General features: G+C 46.5%; 2 protein-coding genes across 7 annotated transcripts in view; both read right to left on the bottom strand.

Annotated features, from left to right (window-relative positions):
- The window catches only part of LOC119169213 (uncharacterized), a 223,967-nt gene that overhangs the window by 195,395 nt on the left and 6,894 nt on the right, over positions 1-21,678 (bottom strand). The gene's annotated exons all lie outside the window — the stretch shown is intronic.
- Positions 8,653-13,755, bottom strand: LOC142795677 (uncharacterized). The gene has a single exon (XM_075886107.1). It carries the CDS (start codon positions 9,854-9,856, stop codon positions 8,657-8,659), a length of 1,200 nt encoding a protein of 399 aa, XP_075742222.1. The 5' UTR covers positions 9,857-13,755; the 3' UTR covers positions 8,653-8,656.

The raw sequence follows: 21,678 nt of genomic DNA, 5'->3' as shown, positions 1-21,678 counted from the left end.
GTGCGGCCTCACTGGTAACCACCGCCGGGAATGTATCCGGCAAGGCTATTGCATCACGACTGCACATCGGACATGCGCAGATACTCACGGCGCGCTATCGTGCGCCTATATAATCAGTGACTGAATAAACCGATGCCACTTCTTGTTCTGGCCATCATGCTGTATCGTCGTCCTTGCTAGTTACATGGTGTCAGAAGTGGCCATCGCGGACCGAAGCACGCCAGCAACGGCGCGGAATCGCCATGGACCTACTGAAGCCGCCGGAGCCATTGCGCCCATCGGGCAACTTGTCTGAAAATTGAAAGCGCTTCAAGCAAAGGTTCGAGCTTTTTCTGCAAGCAACGGCAGCCGAGAAATCCACGAGAAGTGACTCCTCGAAAGTGGCGTTCTTGTTGAGCTTCGCGGGAGAAGAAGGGCTCGACATCTTCAACAACTTTCAGTACGGCCCCGGAGAAAGCAAGGAATGTTACGACACGGTCGTGCGGAAGTTCGACGCCTACTTCTCCGAGGTGAGCAATGAAATTCACGAAAGATATGTTTTTCGTACACGAAGCCAGGCAGAGAAAAAACCTTTTGAGAAGTTTGTGCGGTACTTAAAGAAGCAGGCGACACAGTGCAACTTTGGGGATCAGCACGATTCACTGATTAGAAACCAAATTGTGTTTGGTACGAACGACCCAAAGCTGCGTGAAAGAATGCTTGCCGAGAGAGGCCTGACGCTACTAAAAGCCGAGGAAATGTGTAAAGCGGCAGAAGCAGCGGCACTAAGGAGCCTAGTTTGGAATGGGACAGAAGACAGCATTGACGCAGTTTCAAGAGGCAAAACGGTGACGAAAAAACGGCAGCAGTGGAAAAAAAATCAGACTCGCGATAATCAAAATATTTGCTGCAGGAAGTGCAACCGCAAACATAAACCTAAGCAATGCCCCGCGTATGGTAAATTATGTCATTCTTGCCGCAAATACAACCACTTTGCAAGTTGTTGCCAGAAGTCTACCGCCGTTAACGAAGTAGCTAATCTCGTTGAGAATGACTTTGAGATTCTCGAAATCGGCTCCGAAAATTGTCGCAAGAAAGACTGGACAATCGAGGCTCGAGTAAATGGCAGAGAAGTGACGTTCAAAGTGGACACCAATTCGCAGGCAAGCTTACTTTTATTTACAACGTACCGTAAGCTTGGATCCAAAGAAGCGTTGCAACCTACCGGCTCAGTGTTGCGCGCCTACAACAGGGGCGTTATTTCAAGTTATGGAACAACGTCACAGAAAGTGTCTGTCGGAACCACCGAGATAAGCGAGAAATTCTTCATCGTAAAGAATGGGCGCCAAGCCATCCTTGGGCTCGATGCCAGTGAAGGGCTTGGATTGGTTCGACGTACGGTGGACGCTGTCAATGCCTCGTCTGAGTGTGAACTTTTGAAAGATTTCAGGCACCTGTACCAAGGGCTCGGCTGCTTGAAAACGCAGTACAGAATGGTCCTAGATCCAGACGCGGTTCCGGTCGTTCAGCCTGCTCGCCGGGTTCCACTTGCACTTCAGGAACCTCTGAAGAAGGAACTACAGCGAATGATCCGGGGGGGCATCATCGTCAAAGAAAATGAGCCAACCGACTGGCTAAGCCCTCTGGTACTGGTAAAAAAAAAAAAAAGACGGTGCTCTAAGGGTTTGCATGGACCCCAGAAGAGTGAACAAGTATATCAAGAGGCAGCATTTCCCTTTACCCAGACGCGAGGACTTGGAAGCACGGCTAACCGGTGTTACTTATTTTAGCTGTTTGGATGCAAACGCCGGCTTTCATCAGGTGCCCTTGGACAAGACAACATCAAAGATTTGTACGTTCTCGTCGCCTTTTGGCAGATACCGTTTTCTAAGGCTACCTTTTGGCATCTCATCTGCAGGCACTTTGTCAGGTATTTGACAGTCTGCCAGGCGTGCTCATATATATAGATGATATTCTGGTCTGGGGCTCAACGAAGGAAGAGCATGATGAGCGCCTGGTAGCAGTCCTCAAAACTGCTGAAACAGCTGGATTAACGTTCAATCTGCACAAGTGCAAGTTTGGCGTAAAAGAGCTACGGTTTCTGGGTGATATCATAAGTGCGAACGGCATATCCCCAAATCCAGGGCTCGTAAAAAGTTTGGTTCAAATGCCAGTGCCAACATGCAAGGCCGATGTTCAACGTATGCTTGGTGTGCTGAACTACTTAGGAAAGTTCGTGCCGCAGCTATCTGAAAGAACGGCCCTGTTAAGAACTCTTATCAAGGCCAGTTCTGAGTTTGAGTGGACAGATAACCACGCCAAAGAGTGGAAAAGCGTCACGCAAATTCTGACCACCGCTCCCGTGCTCGCAATATTTGACCCACGACGGGAAACAAGGTTGTCTTGCGATGCATCGAAGGACGGCATCGGTGCTGCTCTTCTGCAACGTCACAATAACGAGTGGCGGCCCGTAGCTTACGCATCTCGAGTACTGACTAAGGCAGAAAAACTGTACGCACAGATAGAAAAGGAGGCCCTAGGAATTTGCTTTGGATGCGAAAAATTTCACCAGTTCGTCTACGGCCAGAAAGTCACAATTGAAACGGACCACAAGCCACTCTTGTCAATTGCTCAAAAGGAAATTAGTGACATGCCACCTTGCCTTCAACGGTTCTTTTTGAGGTTGTTCAAGTATGATTTTGTTTTGCAGTATATTCCTAGGAAGCACCTTGTTCTTGCTGACATGTTGTCCCGGTTAACTGCTGACAACCAAGACGACGCTGGTGCTACTACCGACGTGGAAGTTCACGCAATCCAGCTTCTAGGTTACCGTGTAACAGAAGCAACGCAGAAAGAACTGCAAGCGGCAACGGCTCGTGACTGCTACCTACAGTCGGTGATCACAAGTTTGTCGGCGGGGCTTCCAGTACAAGGTGAACTAAAGCCTTTTGAGCAAGAACTCTCATTTGTCAACGGAATACTTTTAAAGGCGTCGAAGGTTGTTATTCCGAAAAGCATGCGAAAAACTATACTTGAAAAAATCCATGCAGGTCACCTCGGCATGCAAAAATGCAAAGAAAGGGCCAGACGCCTCGTGTTTTGGCCGGGGCTTAACGCTGAGATTGCTTCCATGGTGCAACTTTGTCCTACATGCCGCAAGTATGCTTACAAACAGCCCAAGGAACCGCTTCAAATGCGGCCCGTGCCAGGTTGTGCATGGCATAGAGTTGGAGCTAATATTTTTTCGTTTGCGGGGGACTCATACATCGTTGTCTTTGACGCCTTATCAAACTTTCCGGAAGTTCAAAAACTACCTGACATGTCGGCGCAATCAACCATCGCAGCACTGAGCGCTATCTTTGCCAGATTTGGCGTGCCCGTCGAAGTATGCACTGATAACGGCCCACAATTTTCCAGCCATGAATTTTTTTTGTTTTCAAGGAGATACGACTTCACGCACGTCACTTCAAGCCCTCATTATCCGCAGTCAAACGGGCTTGCGGAAAAAGGTGTGCAGGTTGTGAAGCGCATCTTAAAAAAAACTGCAGATTCGGGCGACGACTTCTGGCTGGGCCTGCTGGCCTACCGCTCTACCCCACTGGAGGACGGGCGATAACCTGGTGAACTACTGCAAGGAAGGCGCCTTCGCGCCAACCTCCCGGACTTCAGTACGGTGACCGCAACCGACGTCAAAAAGCACAGCCAGGCCCAAGGGGGAAGACCTTTGCCTCCTCTGCAGAAGGGTGACGTCGTGAGGCTCAGAGACGCTGCATGGTCCCGGAAAGCTCAAGTGGTGGGTTCGCCATATCCAAGATCCTACCTTGTCAAAACGGAGGACCAGAAGCTGTTAAGGGGCAACCGTCGTCACCTACTTCAAACTGGCGAACGGTTCATCGAGGAAAGCGACGACGACATTGATACCAGCTCAGCGGACAACAACGTTGGTGGCCATGCGACAGTGGCAACTTCAACCTCGCCAGCCAATGGCCGACGTCACGAAGTTCCGACGTCGGGCGACCCTTCGCCACCTGTGGTGCGTCAGTCAACTTCACCACCGACGCCAGCTTTGAGAAGGTCGACTCGAACCGTGAAGCTACCACAGCGTCTTTATTATGACAAGGACTTTAACCAAGTGTATGATATCATTTTTTGAAATGCCATGTACTTACCACTGTTTCGGTGGGTATGTAATTTTGTTGTTAACGGAAAAGATGTATCCGGCAAGGCTATTGCATCACGACTGCGCATCGGACATGCGCAGATACTCACGGCGCGCTATCGTGCGCCTATATAATCAGTGACTGAATAAACCGATGCCACTTCTTGTTCTGGCCATCATGCTGTATCGTCGTCCTTGCTAGTTACAGGGAACGCACTCCCTCACCAGAGAAGGATTGGCCACCCTGGTGCAGTATCTGGCCGCTACCTCCCGCATGCATACGTCAAATAACTCACGGCCCTCAGTCCCCAGCAGATGCGAAGCAACTGACCATGGCGACGGTCACATCTGCAACGCAGCAGAGGGTGCTAAGAATCTCTGGATCCGGACAGGCCGCCATTGGAACCTGAACTTGGCAACCCTAGAACCTTATCTAGTGAGGGAAGTTTAGCTGTACTATTCGAGGAGCTAGAGGGTGTTAAATGGGATATAATAGGGCTCAGTGAGGTTAGGAGGCCAGATGAGGCCTATACGGTGCTACAGAATGGGCACGTCCTTTGCTATCGGGGCTTGGCTGACAGAAGAGAACTGGGAGTGGGGTTCCTAATTCACCGAAACATAGCTGGCAACATAGAGGAATACTATGGCATTAATGAAAGGGTGGTAGATATCGTAATTAAACTGAATAAGAGATACAAGATGAAGGTGGTACAGGCCTACGCGCCTACATCCAGCCATGATGACACTTTAGTTGAAAGCTTCTATGAAGACGTGGAATCGGCAAGGAGTAAGGTAGAAACACAGTATACAATACTGATGGGAGACTTTAATGCAAAGGTAGGGAAGAAGCAGGCTGGAGACCAGGAAGTAGGAGATTATGGCATCGGTACTAGAAACGCCAGAGGAGAGCTACTAGTAGAATTCGCAGAACGCAATAATTTACGGATTTTAAATACCTTCTACCGAAAACAAGGAAACCGCAAGTGGACATGGAGGAGCCCTAATGACGAAAATAAGAACGAAATAGACTTTATAATGAGTGCACACCCAGGCATCGTGCAAGATGTGGAAGTGGTTGGCAAGGTACGATGCAGTGACCATAGAATGGTACGGTCTCGAATTCACCTAGACTTGAGAAAGGATTGACAGAAAGTAATACGCAAGAAGCCAATCAATGAGCTAGCACTGAGAGGGAAAGTACAGGAATTCAGAGTCTCGCTTTAGAACAGGTACACGGCTCTTAGTGTGGAAACCAACCTTAGCATAGATACAATGAATAATAATCTGACGAGTATCATTACTGAGTGTGCAGTGGAAGTTGGAGGCAGGGAAGTTAGACAGGACACTGGCAAGCTTTCCCAGGAAACGAAGAATCTCATTAAGAAACGCCAAATCATGAAAGTCTCAAGTACAACAGACAAAATAGAACTGGCAGAGCTTTCGAAGTTGATTAATAGGCGTAAGGTATCCGATGTAAGAAGGTATAACATGGAGATAATTGAACACGCTCTGAAAAACGGAGGAAGCATCAAAGCAGTGAAGAGGAAACTTGGGATAGGCAAAAATCGGATGTATGCACTAAGGGACAAAGAGGGCAAAATAACTACCAATATGGATAGGATAGTTGAAATAGCGGAGGAGTTTTAGAGAGATCTGTACAGTAGCAGGGACAACCACGACTTTAATACTATAAGAACTAGCAGTAACCCAGATGACACCCCACCAGTAATGATAGAAGAAGTCAGAAAAGCTTTGGAGAGCATGCAAAGAGGCAAAGCTGCTGGTGAGGATCAGGTAACATCAGATCTGCTGAAAGATGGAGGACAGATTGTGTTAGAAAAACTAGCTACCCTGTTTACGAGGTGTCTCCTAACGGGAAGAGTACCAGAGTCTTGGAAGAACGCTAACATCATCTTAATACATAAGAAAGGAGATGACAAGGACTTGAAGAATTACAGGCCGATTAGCTTGCTCTCTGCAGTATACAAGCTATTTACAAAGATAATTGCTAACAGAGTAAAGAAAACATTAGAATTCAATCAACCAAAGGAACAAGCAGGATTTCGAACAGGCTACTCAACAATCGACCACATTCATACTATTAATCAGGTAATAGAGAAATGCTCAGAATATAACCAACCACTATACATAGCCTTCATAGATTACAAGAAGGCGTTTGATTCAGTAGAAATATCAGCCATCATACAGACACTGCGGAATCAGGACGTCGATGAAGTATATATAAACATCCTGGAAGAAATCTACAGGGGATCAACTGCTACCATAGTGCTTCATAAAGAAAGCAACAGAATATCAATCAAGAAGGGTGTAAGGCAAGGGGACACAATCTCCCCAATGCTATTTACCGCGTGCTTACAGGAAGATTTCAGAAGCCTAGGATGGGAACAGCTAGGGATAAGAGTTAATGGAGAGTACCTTAGTAACCTGCGCTTCGCCGATGACATTGCATTGCTGAGTAACTCAGGGGACGAATTGCAACTCATGATTACGGAGTTAGACAAGGAGAGCAGAAAGGTGGGTCTTAAAATGAATCTGCAGAAAACGAAAGTAATGTACAACAACCTCGGAAAAGAGCAGCGCTTCGAGATAGGTAATAGTGCACTTCAAGTTGTAAAAGACTATGTCTATTTAGTGCAGGTCATAACCGCGGAGCCGAACCACGAGATTGAAGTAACTAGAAGAATAAGAATGGGGTGGAGCACATTTGGCAAGCACTCTTAAATTATGACAGGTAAGTTGCCACTATCCCTCAAGAGAAAGGTATATAACAGCTGTATCTTGCCGGTACTTAGCTACGGAGCAGAAACCTGGAGACTTACAACGAGGGTTCAGCTTAAATTGAGGACGACGCAGCGAGCAATGGAAAGAAAAATGGTAGGTGTAACCTTAAGAGACAAGAAGAGAGCAGAGTGGATTAGGGGACAAACGGGAGTTGAAGATATCATAGCTGAAATAAAGAAAAGGAAATGGACATGGGCCGGGCATGTAGCGCGTAGACAGGATAACCGCTGGTCGTTAAGGGTAACTAACTGGATTCCCAGAGAAGGCAAGTGGGGTAGGGGGAGACAGAAGGTTAGGTGGGCAGATGAGATTAAGAAGTTTGCGGGTATAAATTGGCAGCAGCGAGCACAGGACCGGGTTAACTGGCGGAACATGGGAGAGGCCTTTGTCCAGCAGTGGACGTAGTCAGGCTGATGATGATGATGATGATGATGCGTGAATGAAATCCCCTTATAAACGGTTTGTTTTGTAGCGGCGAGAGAACAGAGACGTGAGACGGCGTCGAAGGCGGCAGACGGGCCGTGCTGATCTCGCCACTTTATTCCACGCCTGAAGCGGAGCCGCGGTGGCTGTCCACGTCGGACGCGCCAGGTGCGTGAGCTTGTTCCAATCCTCGCGCAGCTCGAGCTAGCCTCAGCTGCACGAGAGGCGCGGCGCAGTGATTGAGAAATGATGATGGTGATGATGGCACTACAGGGCTCCCCCCCTAGCGCTTTGCGCGATTTGAAGGCATATGAAAAAAAAAAGAAAGATAGTGACAAAAGCTATATACATGAACGACAATCCATAAAGTGTTCATTTGGAAAGTCCAGGTTGTCAACATTGATGGGCCATCGGTAAGCAGCGGGTCTCTGGCGGGTGACACTGGGAATGGCGCAGCGGACGAGGGTGGCTACGCAGGCACGCTGTTGGAAGGAGCGGGCGAGGGTCGTGATGAAGGGGCACTTTTGTTGATAGCGAGTACCAACGACAAGGCGAAAAATGGTCAAGGGCCTTCTCGAGGTGCCTCTTGCTCTCCTCCTTGGTCCAGTATTTTCCAGTCTTCAACTCCGAGTGGTTGTCGTCATCTGTCGTCAGACCGCTCCGCTCTTCGAGGATCTTCTGCTCGCGTTCCTTCAGCAGCTTCGTCCTGGCAGGCCTCCTGGTAATGTACCGCGTCCCGTCGGCCCTCCTCTTCACCTTCCACTGGGACTTGAGGTCCGTTTCGTCACCGCCGTGTTCACCACCTCCAGTGGTGGCTGAGACCAGTTGGTCCTTCTTGGTCAATGTTGGAGTGGGGAGAGCAGAAGATGACGACGACTTTGTCGCATGGACGCGCCCGTTACGTCGCGCCAGGGCTTCACGGAACAAATGTTGCTGCAACCACATGGTATGTTGCAGGTTCTGCTTGTTCGTGTACATGGTCGGGTAGAGGGAGGCGTAGTCGGGAACCGAAGAGCCACGGCGGACGCAGGCTGGCTCGCTCACTGTCTTGGGCAGTCGTCGCGGCGACATGGCGAAGTCCAGGTGACACCGGCAGGACTCGCAGCTCGTCAGGCTCTGCATGTCGGAGTCTCGCATCTGAGTTGACTTGTCCTCGGTGGGTCCCGTACCAGGGCTCCCCCCCTAGCGCTTTGCGCGATTTGAAGGCATATGAAAAAAAAAAAGAAAGATAGTGACAAAAGCTATATACATGAACGACAATCCATAAAGTGTTCATTTGGAAAGTCCAGGTTGTCAACATTGATGGGCCATCGGTAAGCAGCGGGTCTCTGGCGGGCGACACTGGGAATGGCGCAGCGGACGAGGGTGGCTACGCAGGCACGCTGTTGGAAGGAGCGGGCGAGGGTCGTGATGAAGGGGCACTTTTGTTGATAGCGAGTACCAACGACAAGGCGAAAAATGGTCAAGGGCCTTCTCGAGGTGCCTCTTCCTCTCCTCCTTGGTCCAGTATTTTCCAGTCTTCAACTCCGAGTGGTTGTCGTCATCTGTCGTCAGACCGCTCCGCTCTTCGAGGATCTTCTGCTCGCGTTCCTTCAGCAGCTTCGTCCTGGCAGGCCTCCTGGTAATGTACCGCGTCCCGTCGGCCCTCCTCTTCACCTTCCACTGGGACTTGAGGTCCGTTTCGTCACCGCCGTGTTCACCACCTCCAGTGGTGGCTGAGACCAGTTGGTCCTTCTTGGTCAATGTTGGAGTGGGGAGAGCAGAAGATGACGATGACTTTGTCGCATGGACGCGACCGTTACGTCGCGCCAGGGCTTCACGGAACAAATGTTGCTGCAACCACATAGTATGTTGCAGGTTCTGCTTGTTCGTGTACATGGTCGGGTAGAGGGAGGCGTAGTCGGGAACCGAAGAGCCACGGCGGACGCAGGCTGGCTCGCTCACTGTCTTGGGCAGTCGTCGCGTCGACATGGCGAAGTCCAGGTGACACCGGCAGGACTCGCAGCTCGTCAGGCTCTGCATGTCGAAGTCTCGCATCTGAGTTGACTTGTCCTCGGTGGGTCCCGTACCGTGTCCCGCGGACCCTACGGTGGCGCCTGTCCTCGTCATGGGAGGCAGGGAAGGATAGACGGGTGTCGACATCGGGGCACCTGCTAAGGACAGCAGGGAACCAGACCTCCCACCGAGCTCGAGGGTGGGCGGGGAAGCGGATGACGATCCGCCCGTGTGGTAGGCGCTGGAACCGCTGTCGGCCGCGTCCCACTTCTGCGGTGACGTGGGCAGCCCCGAAGAACCCTGGTGTAGCCACTGCTCGACCGAGGCGGCCTTCTTGTCCAGAATGACCCTCTGGAACTCGTTGGCCAGAACACTCGATTCGAGGTTGTTGTCCCGCAGCGGCGTGCCCACCTGAGTTTGTTTCCGACAACTCTTCTTGAAAGCTTGTCTGCAGTAGAGCATCAGTCTTGCTTGGTGTAGTAGCGGCATCTTTCTCATTGCCCTCTTCGTCGGATCTGTGACCGGGTGGGAGACTCACTGCGCTAGTGGCCGGACCCAAGGTGGAGTGAGACGTTGTCGGGGAAGTTAGGTTGCGGTCAGATGAAAGCTTCGGGCCGGAGGGTCCAGCACGCTGCGACGCAGGGAAAACCTGAAAGTCGCGGGTAAACTGCAGCGGGTGGTGGGTGAGGCCATAGCTGGCAAGCACCGCAGAGCAGAGGTCATCGTAAGGCTGCTGGCTGGAGGTTGAAGTGCCAGAGAGATGACGCAACTCTACCGGAAGGGCGTCTTGAAGAATGGCGTGCATCAGCGGCTGGTCCGTGACGCCATTCAGCGCAAGAACGGCATCGAGCTGCATGAACCATACCTTGGGGTAGGTCGATTGGAACGGCGGCACTGGCGGGCAGAGTTGCGAGAACATGGCAGCGGGCCGTTCGGCGAAGGGCCTGTTCTCCGGGTCAACAATGTAGCGGCGAGAGAAGAGAGACGTGAGACGGCGTCGAAGGCGGCAGATGGGGCCGTGCTGATCTCGCCACTTTATTCCACGCCTGAAGCGGAGCCGCGGTGGCTGTCCACGTCTGACGCGCCAGGTGCGTGAGCTCGTTCGAATCCTCGCGCAGCTCGAGCTAGCCTCAGCTACACGAGAGGCGCGGCGCAGTGATTGAGAAATGATGATGGTGATGATGGCACTACAGTTTTAAAGAAGCTTTATTTACGCAGTCGTATTCGCTTTTGAGCCGAAGCCTGGCTCAACACCAGCCAACACAAGCCTCGCAGACATATATACCGTCATTCCCAGAGCTCCGACATCGCCCCTTGAGAAATTCATGTATACGGTGGTGCCACACTTCCTTCTAGGTATTCGTGAGAAACTCTATTAATGTGGCGCTGAGATAATGTATCCACATGGGAATTGTGGGAAGTACAGGCTTCGGATTAGATTTCATTAGCTAGCAAATTTTCTATGGGTCTTTCTTTACAGTTACAGTTTCGTTCTTCACACAGAGTTGTTAGTGGGGTACGGAGCAAAGAACCGAAGCAGCCCCTATGTTGTTCAAAGAGGTTGAAGACTCCTACATCTCTTTACTTTTCTGTTACATTAGAGCTTTACATGTCGTACTTGACAGTTTCAGTGAAGCATCGTCCACCAACTGTGGCACATAGGAGTAGTGTCCCACACCAGTGCGAGATATTGCATGAAGTTCACGTTTTTGATGATCACTTCTTGTCTAAACTCATTCAAATGGACTGCAAAATGATGATGAAACTAAGTAAACTCACCGTCACACTACTCCAACTCAACTTCACTACGAAACAAGACGTACAATGAGACAGAATAATTGTACAGATAGACCTAGCATCGCAGCAGACGATACATTAGTTGTTTTTCAATTATTACTGTACTGTTACTTCTGTGAACAAATAATGCGTACTTTGGGTGTTATTATGTCTTGATGTCTATTTTGGAATGCAAGAGCGGCACCATGCGTACTCTGGTAGTTAAACTTGTCTAGGTTTCACTTCCATCTCAAGATCATGGACACTTTTTGCAATAAGTTTTATGTACAAAAGAATGAAGCAGGTTTCTATTAAAAATAACTTCATAACATTTCGTTTTACACTCAGGAAATAAGCCTTGCGAATCTCAAGAATGTGATCCATCCGAAGCAGATCCAAAGCCTGTGCTTCCTATTGTTCCCATGGGGGTACACACGCCACTGAAGGAGCCCGCATACACACTAGCACCAGATTACCCTCTAGGTGGTGTTGTACTGAACTCTGTGGGTGCGAAGTGCCTTAGGAGCTCTCAGCATCTTCTATCATCATGGTGTGTCATGTGATTCATCATAATGCACCCCAGAAATAGGGTAAATCGAACGACTCACCACTGGCCCACCAATATTAAACGAGGCAACAGTTAAACCAACAAATAGGTGACAACATTGGTAAAACACCCTCCCTTACTTGGCGTAGGTAACTGAAACTGCACATGTAGAGAAAAACAAGCTGCAATTCAGGGAATTCCAACACAGCTATCCGAGGATGTTAGTGAAGCAGAAGCGCCCTTCCCTACCTGCCCCGTCAGAGGCTCACAGAAGTCTCTCTCAAAATGCAGCATGCTTTCCCAGAGCTGAAACACTCTTTCCTACTTGCTTTGCCCCTCTGCAGTTTTAATCAATTTGTGAGCGAGGTTAGCAAATAAATTAAGCATTTCATCTTGTTTATTCAAAGCCTTACATCAATGTTTTTTCTTGTAAAACACACATCTATGCGGCTATGTTTTTTGCTTTTTGTGCCAGAGCAATGGCTGCTTCCTACAAAGTCACAGGTGTCATCACCATCACCAAGATGTCTGTTGTTAGTGAATAGCATAGTCTCCTGTGGCTTGAAGAGTTGTGTACTACTTGCTTCGTTCCTGATAAGTTCTCATCAGGCAGCCAAGGTAAACATTGACCCGCTTGTAGAGATAAAAATGACCTGTGCATAGAACTACGTCAAGCAAAGCACCATGACGAACAGTTTCTTTGCAAGCTTTGGTGCCAAGCACGACCACTGATAGAAGCATCCGATGCCTCAGCGAAATTCGCCAGCGAAATTGACTTCTCAGCAGTTTGGTGAACGTGCTTATCAGCTGTCATGTCTCTACACTCCCACCATTCCTGAACCATGAACCCCCCCTGTGGTGCACAGATAAGACAAGGGGACATGCCACCCACATACAGAAATAAAAGTAATAGGCACCCTGCAACAGGCAAAGGGGCAGGGAAGGAGCCCAGGTGGTTGAGGGGTCGGCACAGTAATAAAAAATGGAAGAGAGCCACCTGGTGAAGAGGCCCCAGGTGTTGGTAAGGGGGACTGCAGCAGATGAATGTAGGGGGTGCGTTTATTACGCGAGAGGGAGGGGGGAATCCAAATTTTTATGGTTGAAGTTGGGTGTGCATTTATTATGCGAGGGCATACATTACGCTAGTAAATATGGTATATAAGTTACTTTGCTCTTTTGCATACTGTGAGTGAGGAATCATTTTAGCGCTTGTTACGATTTCTGAAAACTGCTTCAAGACCAGCAGTGCATTATTCTACGACTTAAATATTCATATTTTCTATTTAGAATTAATAATATACAGAACTATTTCTCAATCCCTCTTTAGTTCGATATACCCGGATCAAATTCATCGAGCATGAAAAGGCATTGAGCTGACATTACCACACAAGGGTAAGATTGGAAGTGGCACATTTGGAATGGCCTCATAGATTTGTGTTGCCTTGGTTAGGAAAGAGTGCACTCACAATGTCTGGACGTATCTGCATACAGCGGAACCCCTCAATAATGAAATTGGTAGAGAAACCACAAAATTTCGTTATTGTGAGAATTCTGTTATCGCAAAATAAAACTTTAATGCCAAAATTCAGGTGTCAGTTATCTAGCCTCGCCAACCCTCTGCAGGTACTATGAGCACATAACTCTTGACAAAGTAGCAAGTAACTCCGACGTGGCCATGTTGTGCACTGAAAACACAGCCTGGCGGCACCTGCCACGCACAGCTTCTGGTGGGACATTTTCCAGCTTCTAGGAGCTCCTGCTGCACTTCAAACCAGGTCGTGCCGGAAGTACCTGTTTCGTAAGCTGTCTCCGACTGACTTCACAATACTGCCCATGCACTCCCCCAGTTGTGATCACCCAACAGCCAGTTCAGCTGTAGCAGAGCCTGATTTGTGCCTGGCGTAGCAGTGACATGACAGAACGTAACTGCCTCGAGAAATTTGTAGTATAACAGAGCCTTAAGTGCCACATTAAACACCTTGCACCAGTGCATGAGCTACATGCAATACACAAAGCAAAGTCACATGTAGCCCAAGCCATCCACTATTCAAGAAAATATCGAGTAAAAAGGGCACCACTTTGTCCCACTACAGTAACCATCACCTGGTTTTTCTCACGCCTTTTTTCTCGCCACTTCCCCCTAATCAAGTTTCACATTGATAAGATGTGTGCTATTCATGAGCTGGAAGCACACGGCAATCATGCAGAGAAGGACACGTGCGATGGATGATTGTTGTGGGACACCTTCTACTCGTTCTCTTTATACAGTGCCATACAACCCCGAAAATAATCAGTCTATGTTGATTGATATGTGGGTTTTAACATCCCAAAACCACCATATGACTATGAGAGACGCCGTAGTGAAAGGCTCCAGAAATTTCGACCACCTGGGGTTATTTAATATGCACCCAAATATAAGCCCACGAGCCTACAGCATTTTTGCCATCATTGAAAATGCAGCCGCCACAGACGGGGTTCGATCCTGCGACCTGCGGGTCAGCAACTGAATACCTTAGCCACTAGACCACCGTTATGGGAAATCAGTCTATGTTAGCGGAGTATTTTCCGAATGAAAAGTTTTTAATCATGGCATATACCACAGGGCTCAATATCAGGTCCCTTGTTGTTTTGCATATATATCAGTGACTTATTTGATTATCTTAAGCTGTGTAACAATGTTTTATGTGCCGATGACACTATTTTCACACCTGATACGTTCATAACTTTCTTACTTTTTAATCTAAACAATGAGTTAGAAGGAGTTGTTGAGAGGTGTAAAATTAATCATCTAATTTTAGACCCTATACAAACTCAGTTCACATTATTTAAATCTTATCAGAAGTTCTTGTCTTGTGTGCCTATAGTAACTATCCGTAATGAGTTCACATCTGCGACAGACAGTGCCGTTTCTTGGGGTGATGGTGTCACGTAGTCGTGACGCCAAAGAGGCAAGAAGAGTGTTTCATGCTCGCCGCCATGGCAACGAGTGGCAATGACTAACACTCCCACGTTTAAGTGAACATACTATATATCCTACAAGATGAATGGGTAGGATAACCGCCACCGTACCTCAAAGGTAGAGCATCAAATGCGTTATTCAAAGGTCGCAGGTTTGGATCCTGCCACTAGCAAGACGTCTTTTCATCCACTTTGTTTGATTGATCGATTGATATGTGGGGTTTAACGTCCCAAAACCACTCTATGATTATGAGAGACGCCGTAGTGGAGGGCTCCGGAAATTTAGACCACCTGGGGTTCTTTAACGTGCACCCAAATCTGAGCACACGGGCCTACAACATTTCCACCTCCATCGAAAATGCAGCCGCCGCAGCCGGGATTCGAACCCGCGCCCTGCGGGCATCCACTTTGTTTCTTCTGATTTACATAACAATAATTTATAATTACATTCCTTATACTTTGCCTGCCTATCTGTTAGTTATCATTAATGTTGTGTCGAACAAAGAAAACGAGCCCTTAAAAACCTTCCCTTTCTTTGTATTTTTAAGAGAGGGCCCTGATTATCACTCGATAATAGCAATTAGATGTCCTGTTGCAGAAGAGCACTTCCTCACACAACAATATTTCTTCTTCAGCATATTCTCTATTACGATATCTAAATAATGGCCAAAATTTATGATTTTTGATAACGTTGTTGCTGAAGAAAAGGAACATGAGTTCAAAAAAAGCGGGTTTTGAGATTATCGCTTTCGAAGTTGAAAATCTGCATTATTTCAAAAGTACAACGAGATAAGCTCAATATTGACGAACCCGTTCAATAGGCACCAGCCTATTGAATGGGCCCGTTCAATATTGAGCTTATCACCAATATCATTTCTTTTCTCTGTGTTGAAACGTCTGGCCTGGCGAGCGCCATTTGACGCCCGCTATGCAACTGTGTCAGCACAGCACTGTCAAGGGTGCGTAAGCCCTGTAATCTGCAGCGTCCGGGCAAAATTCCAAAATAGCTCAGCCCATTCACACAGTATTGCCGTCACCGAAAGTGAACACAGCATCAAGAGTGCATGTTCACAGCATTTGGTGCCCGAAGAAAATGTTTTTCTTTTTTTTTTTTTTTTGGAGCGTGCTCCAACAAGACAATACGACTCGTGATGACTTTGAGTTTGCCTATGCAGGCATTTAGCAAGTAATTCTGTATGAGCTAGTACCACATTATTTGGCTAAAGAGCCTCAATAACAGATGCTGGAAGGTCTTGTTAATGAATGAATGGTTCACCATTTAACCAGGCGTTTGTTGAATCACCACACCCTGACACTATGTTAAATGAGACAGAAGTAGAGGGAAACTAGCAGGGATAAAAAACTACTGTAGAGTTTATGTTTCAACAAGTAGACTTCTTTCGTCAGCAACCATCGCAGTGTTGGAGCAACACCCCAGTGTACAGAAATTTTTTTTTTCCCATTTCAGACACAATAGCTCAATCACTGCACACGAACTAGAAAAAGTGCAGCTTAACAGAGCAAACCGCAGTCTCTGCTCATATCATACTTTATAAATGTACTGCACACCCAACTTCCAGAGAATTCTAAATAAAAATTGATCTGCACATTACATTAAAGATTTTTTATAACTATGGCATGCCACTATGTTGACAATCAGAAGAAAGAAAAAGCAGGTCTTAATGCATCCTCATCGAAACTAAAGTTCATTCCAGTGGCAGTTCCTTTCATTCGGTCATCCAATCTTGTTGGCTTTACAGTCACTTCTGGACATACCTCAGTCGCGTGCTGTTTCAAGGGCTGTTACACACTTGATCTACATGAAGCTGTTTAAAATTGTCTTCAAGCTTGTCATCCCAGTCCAGACATTTTCTTAATCTTGGCCGATAGGAACTATTTCTAGTGAACATGCAGCTGAAGATCTCCTTTTTTTTTTCTTGCACAACTCAAGAACATAGGTTTGCAGAATAGAAACGACATAATTGCCCTCAATGTGAGGAATGACTTCCTTTTTATAACATGATATACCTTTAGCACAGCTCAGTTTGAGCGTGAAGAAAAGATGCTATACGGTCAAGAAGGAGAAAAGAACAGACAGTATGTTTTATCAAGCGCCAACTCGCCCAGTCAGCAGTACTTGTAAACTTCCTTTGATAGAAGCTTTTATAATGAAAGATGCACTCCACTGTTCCCAATCTACTGAAAACGCAGACAGACCATAGCCGAGCAAGATATTAGCCTGTGCTATGCCTTGGGATTTTGCGATGTCGCTACATCTGGCTGCTCCTAATGCACCCAACACGACTTCCATTTTGTACTCAATTGAATGGTTTTGCAAAGTGCACCTTCCGAATGATTCCTTGGCACCACAAAATTAGGCTGCGATACAAACTTGATTAGTACCACCTGATAAAAGGGTGAGTGGGCATGGGAGCAACGCTTCGATGCGGCTCACGAATATTTTTCGTCTCTGCCTATTACAGCTGCCATTCGTTGTCGACGCATGCGCTGTCGGTTTGCCCGAGTGGCTTCCCGGTGACGCTTATCGTTCAACGCCGATCGTCTACGAACCAGCGCTACATGACGCACGCTCCGACATGCCGTGGGAGACCACCCTGACGCAAGTCCCTGTGGCTCCCCCTGGATCAACCTGGACATCTTCGATTACGTCAGCAATGCCGCCTGATATAAGCGCATCGGGCCAGCCGTGCCACTTTAGTGGGCATGGGAGCAATGCTACGATGCGGCTCACGAATATTTCTCGTGTCTGCCTGTTACAGGTTAGTGAAGCTCCTTCTAAGCGCTCCAATAACGCTTTTCTTGTTGTATTCCCATGCCCACAAGTGCTCTTACAACATGTAAATGAGTGCTTTGATGTGTTGAAACTGTTACTGTCGGGGGATGTGGAGCTTAACCCGGGGCCTACTAAACCTCGACAGGGTGGCACGGAGGTGCCCGAAGTACCACAGGAGCCTACGACCGATGTTGTTATAACAATGCTGAGGGACCTCACAGCCCACTCAAAGCTGATCGAGGATGGTCAGGCGTGCATACTCGATTCCATCGGAAGCTTAACGTCAAAACACGCTGAACTGAACGCGACGGTCACAAACATATCTGAAAGGTTAAGCTCCATGGAAAACAGGTTTGAAGTTCTGGAAGAGCATGCTGAAGACATAACTACAGTAAAAGAATCTATTGGCACACTTCAAAACGAAAATACTTTGTTAAAAGTCCGTTTGTCAGACCTGGAAGATAGAGTGAGAAGGGACAACCTTTTATTTTTTAATGTGCCTGATAACCCCTCGGAAACATGGGCGGACTCGGAAAAGGAGGTCAAGAAGATTGTATTGACCAAATGTCGATTAATCTTGTCGATAGCGATATCGTGCGTGCGCATAGAATTGGCACATTGCATCGCGACAAAGCTCGACCAATAGTAGCAAAGTTTGCAAATTACAAAACAAAAGAAAAAGTACTCAGTGCAAAAACCAAACTTAAAAGATCAGACATCACAATTAGTGAAGACTTCTCACCAGCTACCCGACATGCCCGTAAAATTCTAGTAGACTTTGCGAAACGCTCAGCGCCAGATGAAAAATTCAAACTCCGCTATAACAAACTCACTTTAAACAATAAGTGTTACGAGTATTGCGAGGTAAGCGGTGAAGTAAAAATGCAAAAACCCCAACGCCTCTAAAGCTCCGCATTCAACTCTCTTTCCACATGCATCCACAGAATAGCTCACCGTCCGTCCACATAACGTGCCGCGGGCGCCAAGTAACATTTCAGTTCTTTTCACTAACATACGAAGTGTAGTCCGTAACCACGATTCTATTTCTTGTGCTGCTGACACTACTGCCGCTGACATTATTGTATTAACTGAGACTTGGTTGAACGAATCTGTACGGGACAGTGAAATTTTTTCTGCTCAAAAGTGCTACAATATTTTCCGATGCGATCGCTCCTCAAAGCGTGGCGGTGGTGTCTTAGTTGCTGTTAACCACAATTTGGAATGCTCGCAAGTCAATGTCACTACAAATCTTGAGTTCACTTGCGTCCAAATATCTGTTAACTTCACGAAGTTTCTACTCTGTGTATGTTATCGTCCGCCGTCTACGCCACTAGGCTTTTGTAATGATCTTCACGACACTCTTAACACCATTCACATAAAGTTTTCTAATCAGCAGATATTTCTTTTCGGTGACTTCAATTTTCCCGATGTTAACTGGCAGTCACCCGCTATCTCAAGTGAAGAAACATGCGAATCATCAAATTTTGTGGCCCTCTGTTCAACGTTTTCTTTGACTCAGGTTATCACTGAGCCAACAAGAATAACTGATTCCACGTCTAACACACTTGACCTATTGTTAACAACAGCTCCCGATCTTGTCACCGACATCAGCTATTTACCAAAAATTAGCGATCACTCCGTAATACACGTAATGTTGAATGTCCCAACTCGTTTGTCCCATAATAACCCTAAGGTTATTTATGATTACGGAAAGGCTAACTTTTCGGCCATTAATGATGGGCTGAAGATTTTTCTGGATGAGTTTCTCGTTGGTTTCGACGAGAGATCGGTCACTGAAAACTGGGACCTGTTTAAAAGTACAATTCACAATTTAATTAAACATCATATTCCCCAAAAGGTCATTACCGCTAACCGTCAGTTTCCATGGTTCAGCCGTGCATTAAAACGCCTTGCTAACAAAAAAAGGCGTTTCTTCATCAGAGCAAAGCGGTCTCGAAAATCGGAGCATTGGTCAGCACTTAAGGATGTCGTATGTACATATAAGAAAGCTTTAAAGCAAGCAAAACATAAGTTTATGAATGTTACATTACCTGAACTTCTTTCCGCAAACCCTAAAAAATTCTGGAGTCTGATTAAGGATACAGATGATTCGACAATTCCTCTTGTTGATTTGCAGTCAAACCGAATTAGCAACGCTAATTGCGCCGCCGCTCTGAATGACACGTTTGCAAAAGCATTTTCCAGTTGTACTAACTCGTCACTCCCTGCCTGTCACACTCATTATGATTTCCCCATGGACCCTGTTCATTTTGATTTTGATGGCAATGTACGCATTATTGAGAGCCTAAAATTATCTTCTAGTTGTGGTCCCGATGACATTAATACAAAAGTGCTCAAAAACACTTCGGTTTATTCTGCTATAATATTATCCAAAATATTTAATCAGTCTCTTCAGTCAGGGGAGATTCCAGATGACAGGAAAATAGGTAAAGTGATTCCACTCCATAAATCTGGTGACAAACATTCTGCTTCGAACTATCGCCCCATTTCGTTAACGAGTATTTCTTGTAAAATATTTGAACACGTCATCGCTTCCCACTTTGAAAAATTTCTTGAATCATTCTCATTTTTTTCACCTGAGCAACATGGCTTTAGAAAATTATTTTCGTGTGAAACGCAGTTGGTAGCCTTCACAAACGACCTTCATTCTGTACTTGATAATGGTTCCGCGCTGATTGCATATTCATAGACTTTTGTAAGGCATTCGATAAAGTTCCCCACAGCCTGCTTCTTCACAAACTAAGCCAACTGAATATCGACCCTAACGTTCTTAAGTGGATTAAATGTTTTCTAACAGATCGCTCTCAATTTGTTCATGTTAATGGTTTTAACTCTTCAACTCTACCTGTCACTTCAGGCGTCCCACAAGGCTCAGTTTTAGGTCCACTGCTTTTTCTTATATATATTAATGATCTGCCTAGCAATCTGACTTCTTCTGTGAAACTTTTTGCCGATGACTGTGTTATTTACCGCGAAATAAAAAATGCTACTGACGTTTCTTTGCTTCAACAGGACCTTGACGCTATAGATAATTGGTGCTCGACTTGGCATATAACACTTAATATTAATAAATGTAAAGTAATGCTGTTCTCACGCCAACCTAAATTAAAGCCTTCCTCTTACAGTATAAGCAGCTCCCCATTGCTACCAGTGTCGTCCTATAAATACCTCGGGGTTATTTTAACAGCAGACCTGAGTTGGAATATGCATGTCTCCTCTATTATCTTAAATGCTAACCGGACGCTTGGTTTTATTCGGCGACATTTTTCTCTAGCCCCCGCTTCTGTTAAACTGTTATTGTACAAGTCACTTGTTCGATCTAAACTCGAATACGCGTCTTCAGTATGGGACCCATGCAATAATTCACTAATAAATGCACTTGAAGCAACCCAAAACAGAGCATCGCGTTTCATCCTTCACGATTACGGCTGTTTATCAAGTGTAACGCAAATGAAAGCAACTCTATCTCTTGAACCACTCACACTGTGCAGGAAGATATCACGCATGTGCCTTTTCTTTAAAATCTATAAATTGAACGCCACCCTTAAAACTGCTCTTATCTTACCCCCTGCTCATGTTTCATTGCGCATAGATCATTCTTGCAAAGTTGGTATCCCGAAATGTCGCACTGTAGCATATTCAAATTCGTTTATTCCTAGAACTACATCAGAGTGGAATCGCCTGCCACCATCCCTAGTGCTTACTAACAATATTGACCAGTTTAGGAAAAAAGTGTCTGATTACTTCACTTCTGTGTAGCTTGAACTTTTTTTTTCCCCACAGTGTTTATTTACCTTATAATGTGTCATATGCATGCAGTTGTCAATGTTAGTTTTGTTATCTTTTTATGCTAGAGGCAATACCTGTGTAGATTTGTGTTAAACTTTTGTATACTTCTACGCACCGCTGGATACTTGTTTGTTCAGTGCTTTTGTATATTTGCTCATATGTGTGCAATGTTTGTACAATTCGAGCACCTTTCAACATCCTGATCCTGTACCACTCCCCTCAACAATGCCCTCTGGGCCATGAGGGTACCTGAAATAAATAAATAATTAAATATCAAGTCATACAAGCTTGTGTCAATACATCACCCACATTACAAGGCGACAGCCAGCACCACAATTGAATTTTCATGCAGCAGACAGCGTGTTGCTCCCAGGCCTATAGGTTAGCATGCAAAAGGCATGCTGTTCTTGTTTTCATAAAGATCCGGCCATGGGC

The sequence above is a fragment of the Rhipicephalus microplus genome, chromosome 2 (assembly GCF_043290135.1).
Source record: "Rhipicephalus microplus isolate Deutch F79 chromosome 2, USDA_Rmic, whole genome shotgun sequence".
NCBI lineage: Eukaryota > Metazoa > Arthropoda > Arachnida > Ixodida > Ixodidae > Rhipicephalus > Rhipicephalus microplus.
Note: the sequence above shows the minus strand (reverse complement) of the source record. Positions and strands in the feature narration are given on the sequence as shown.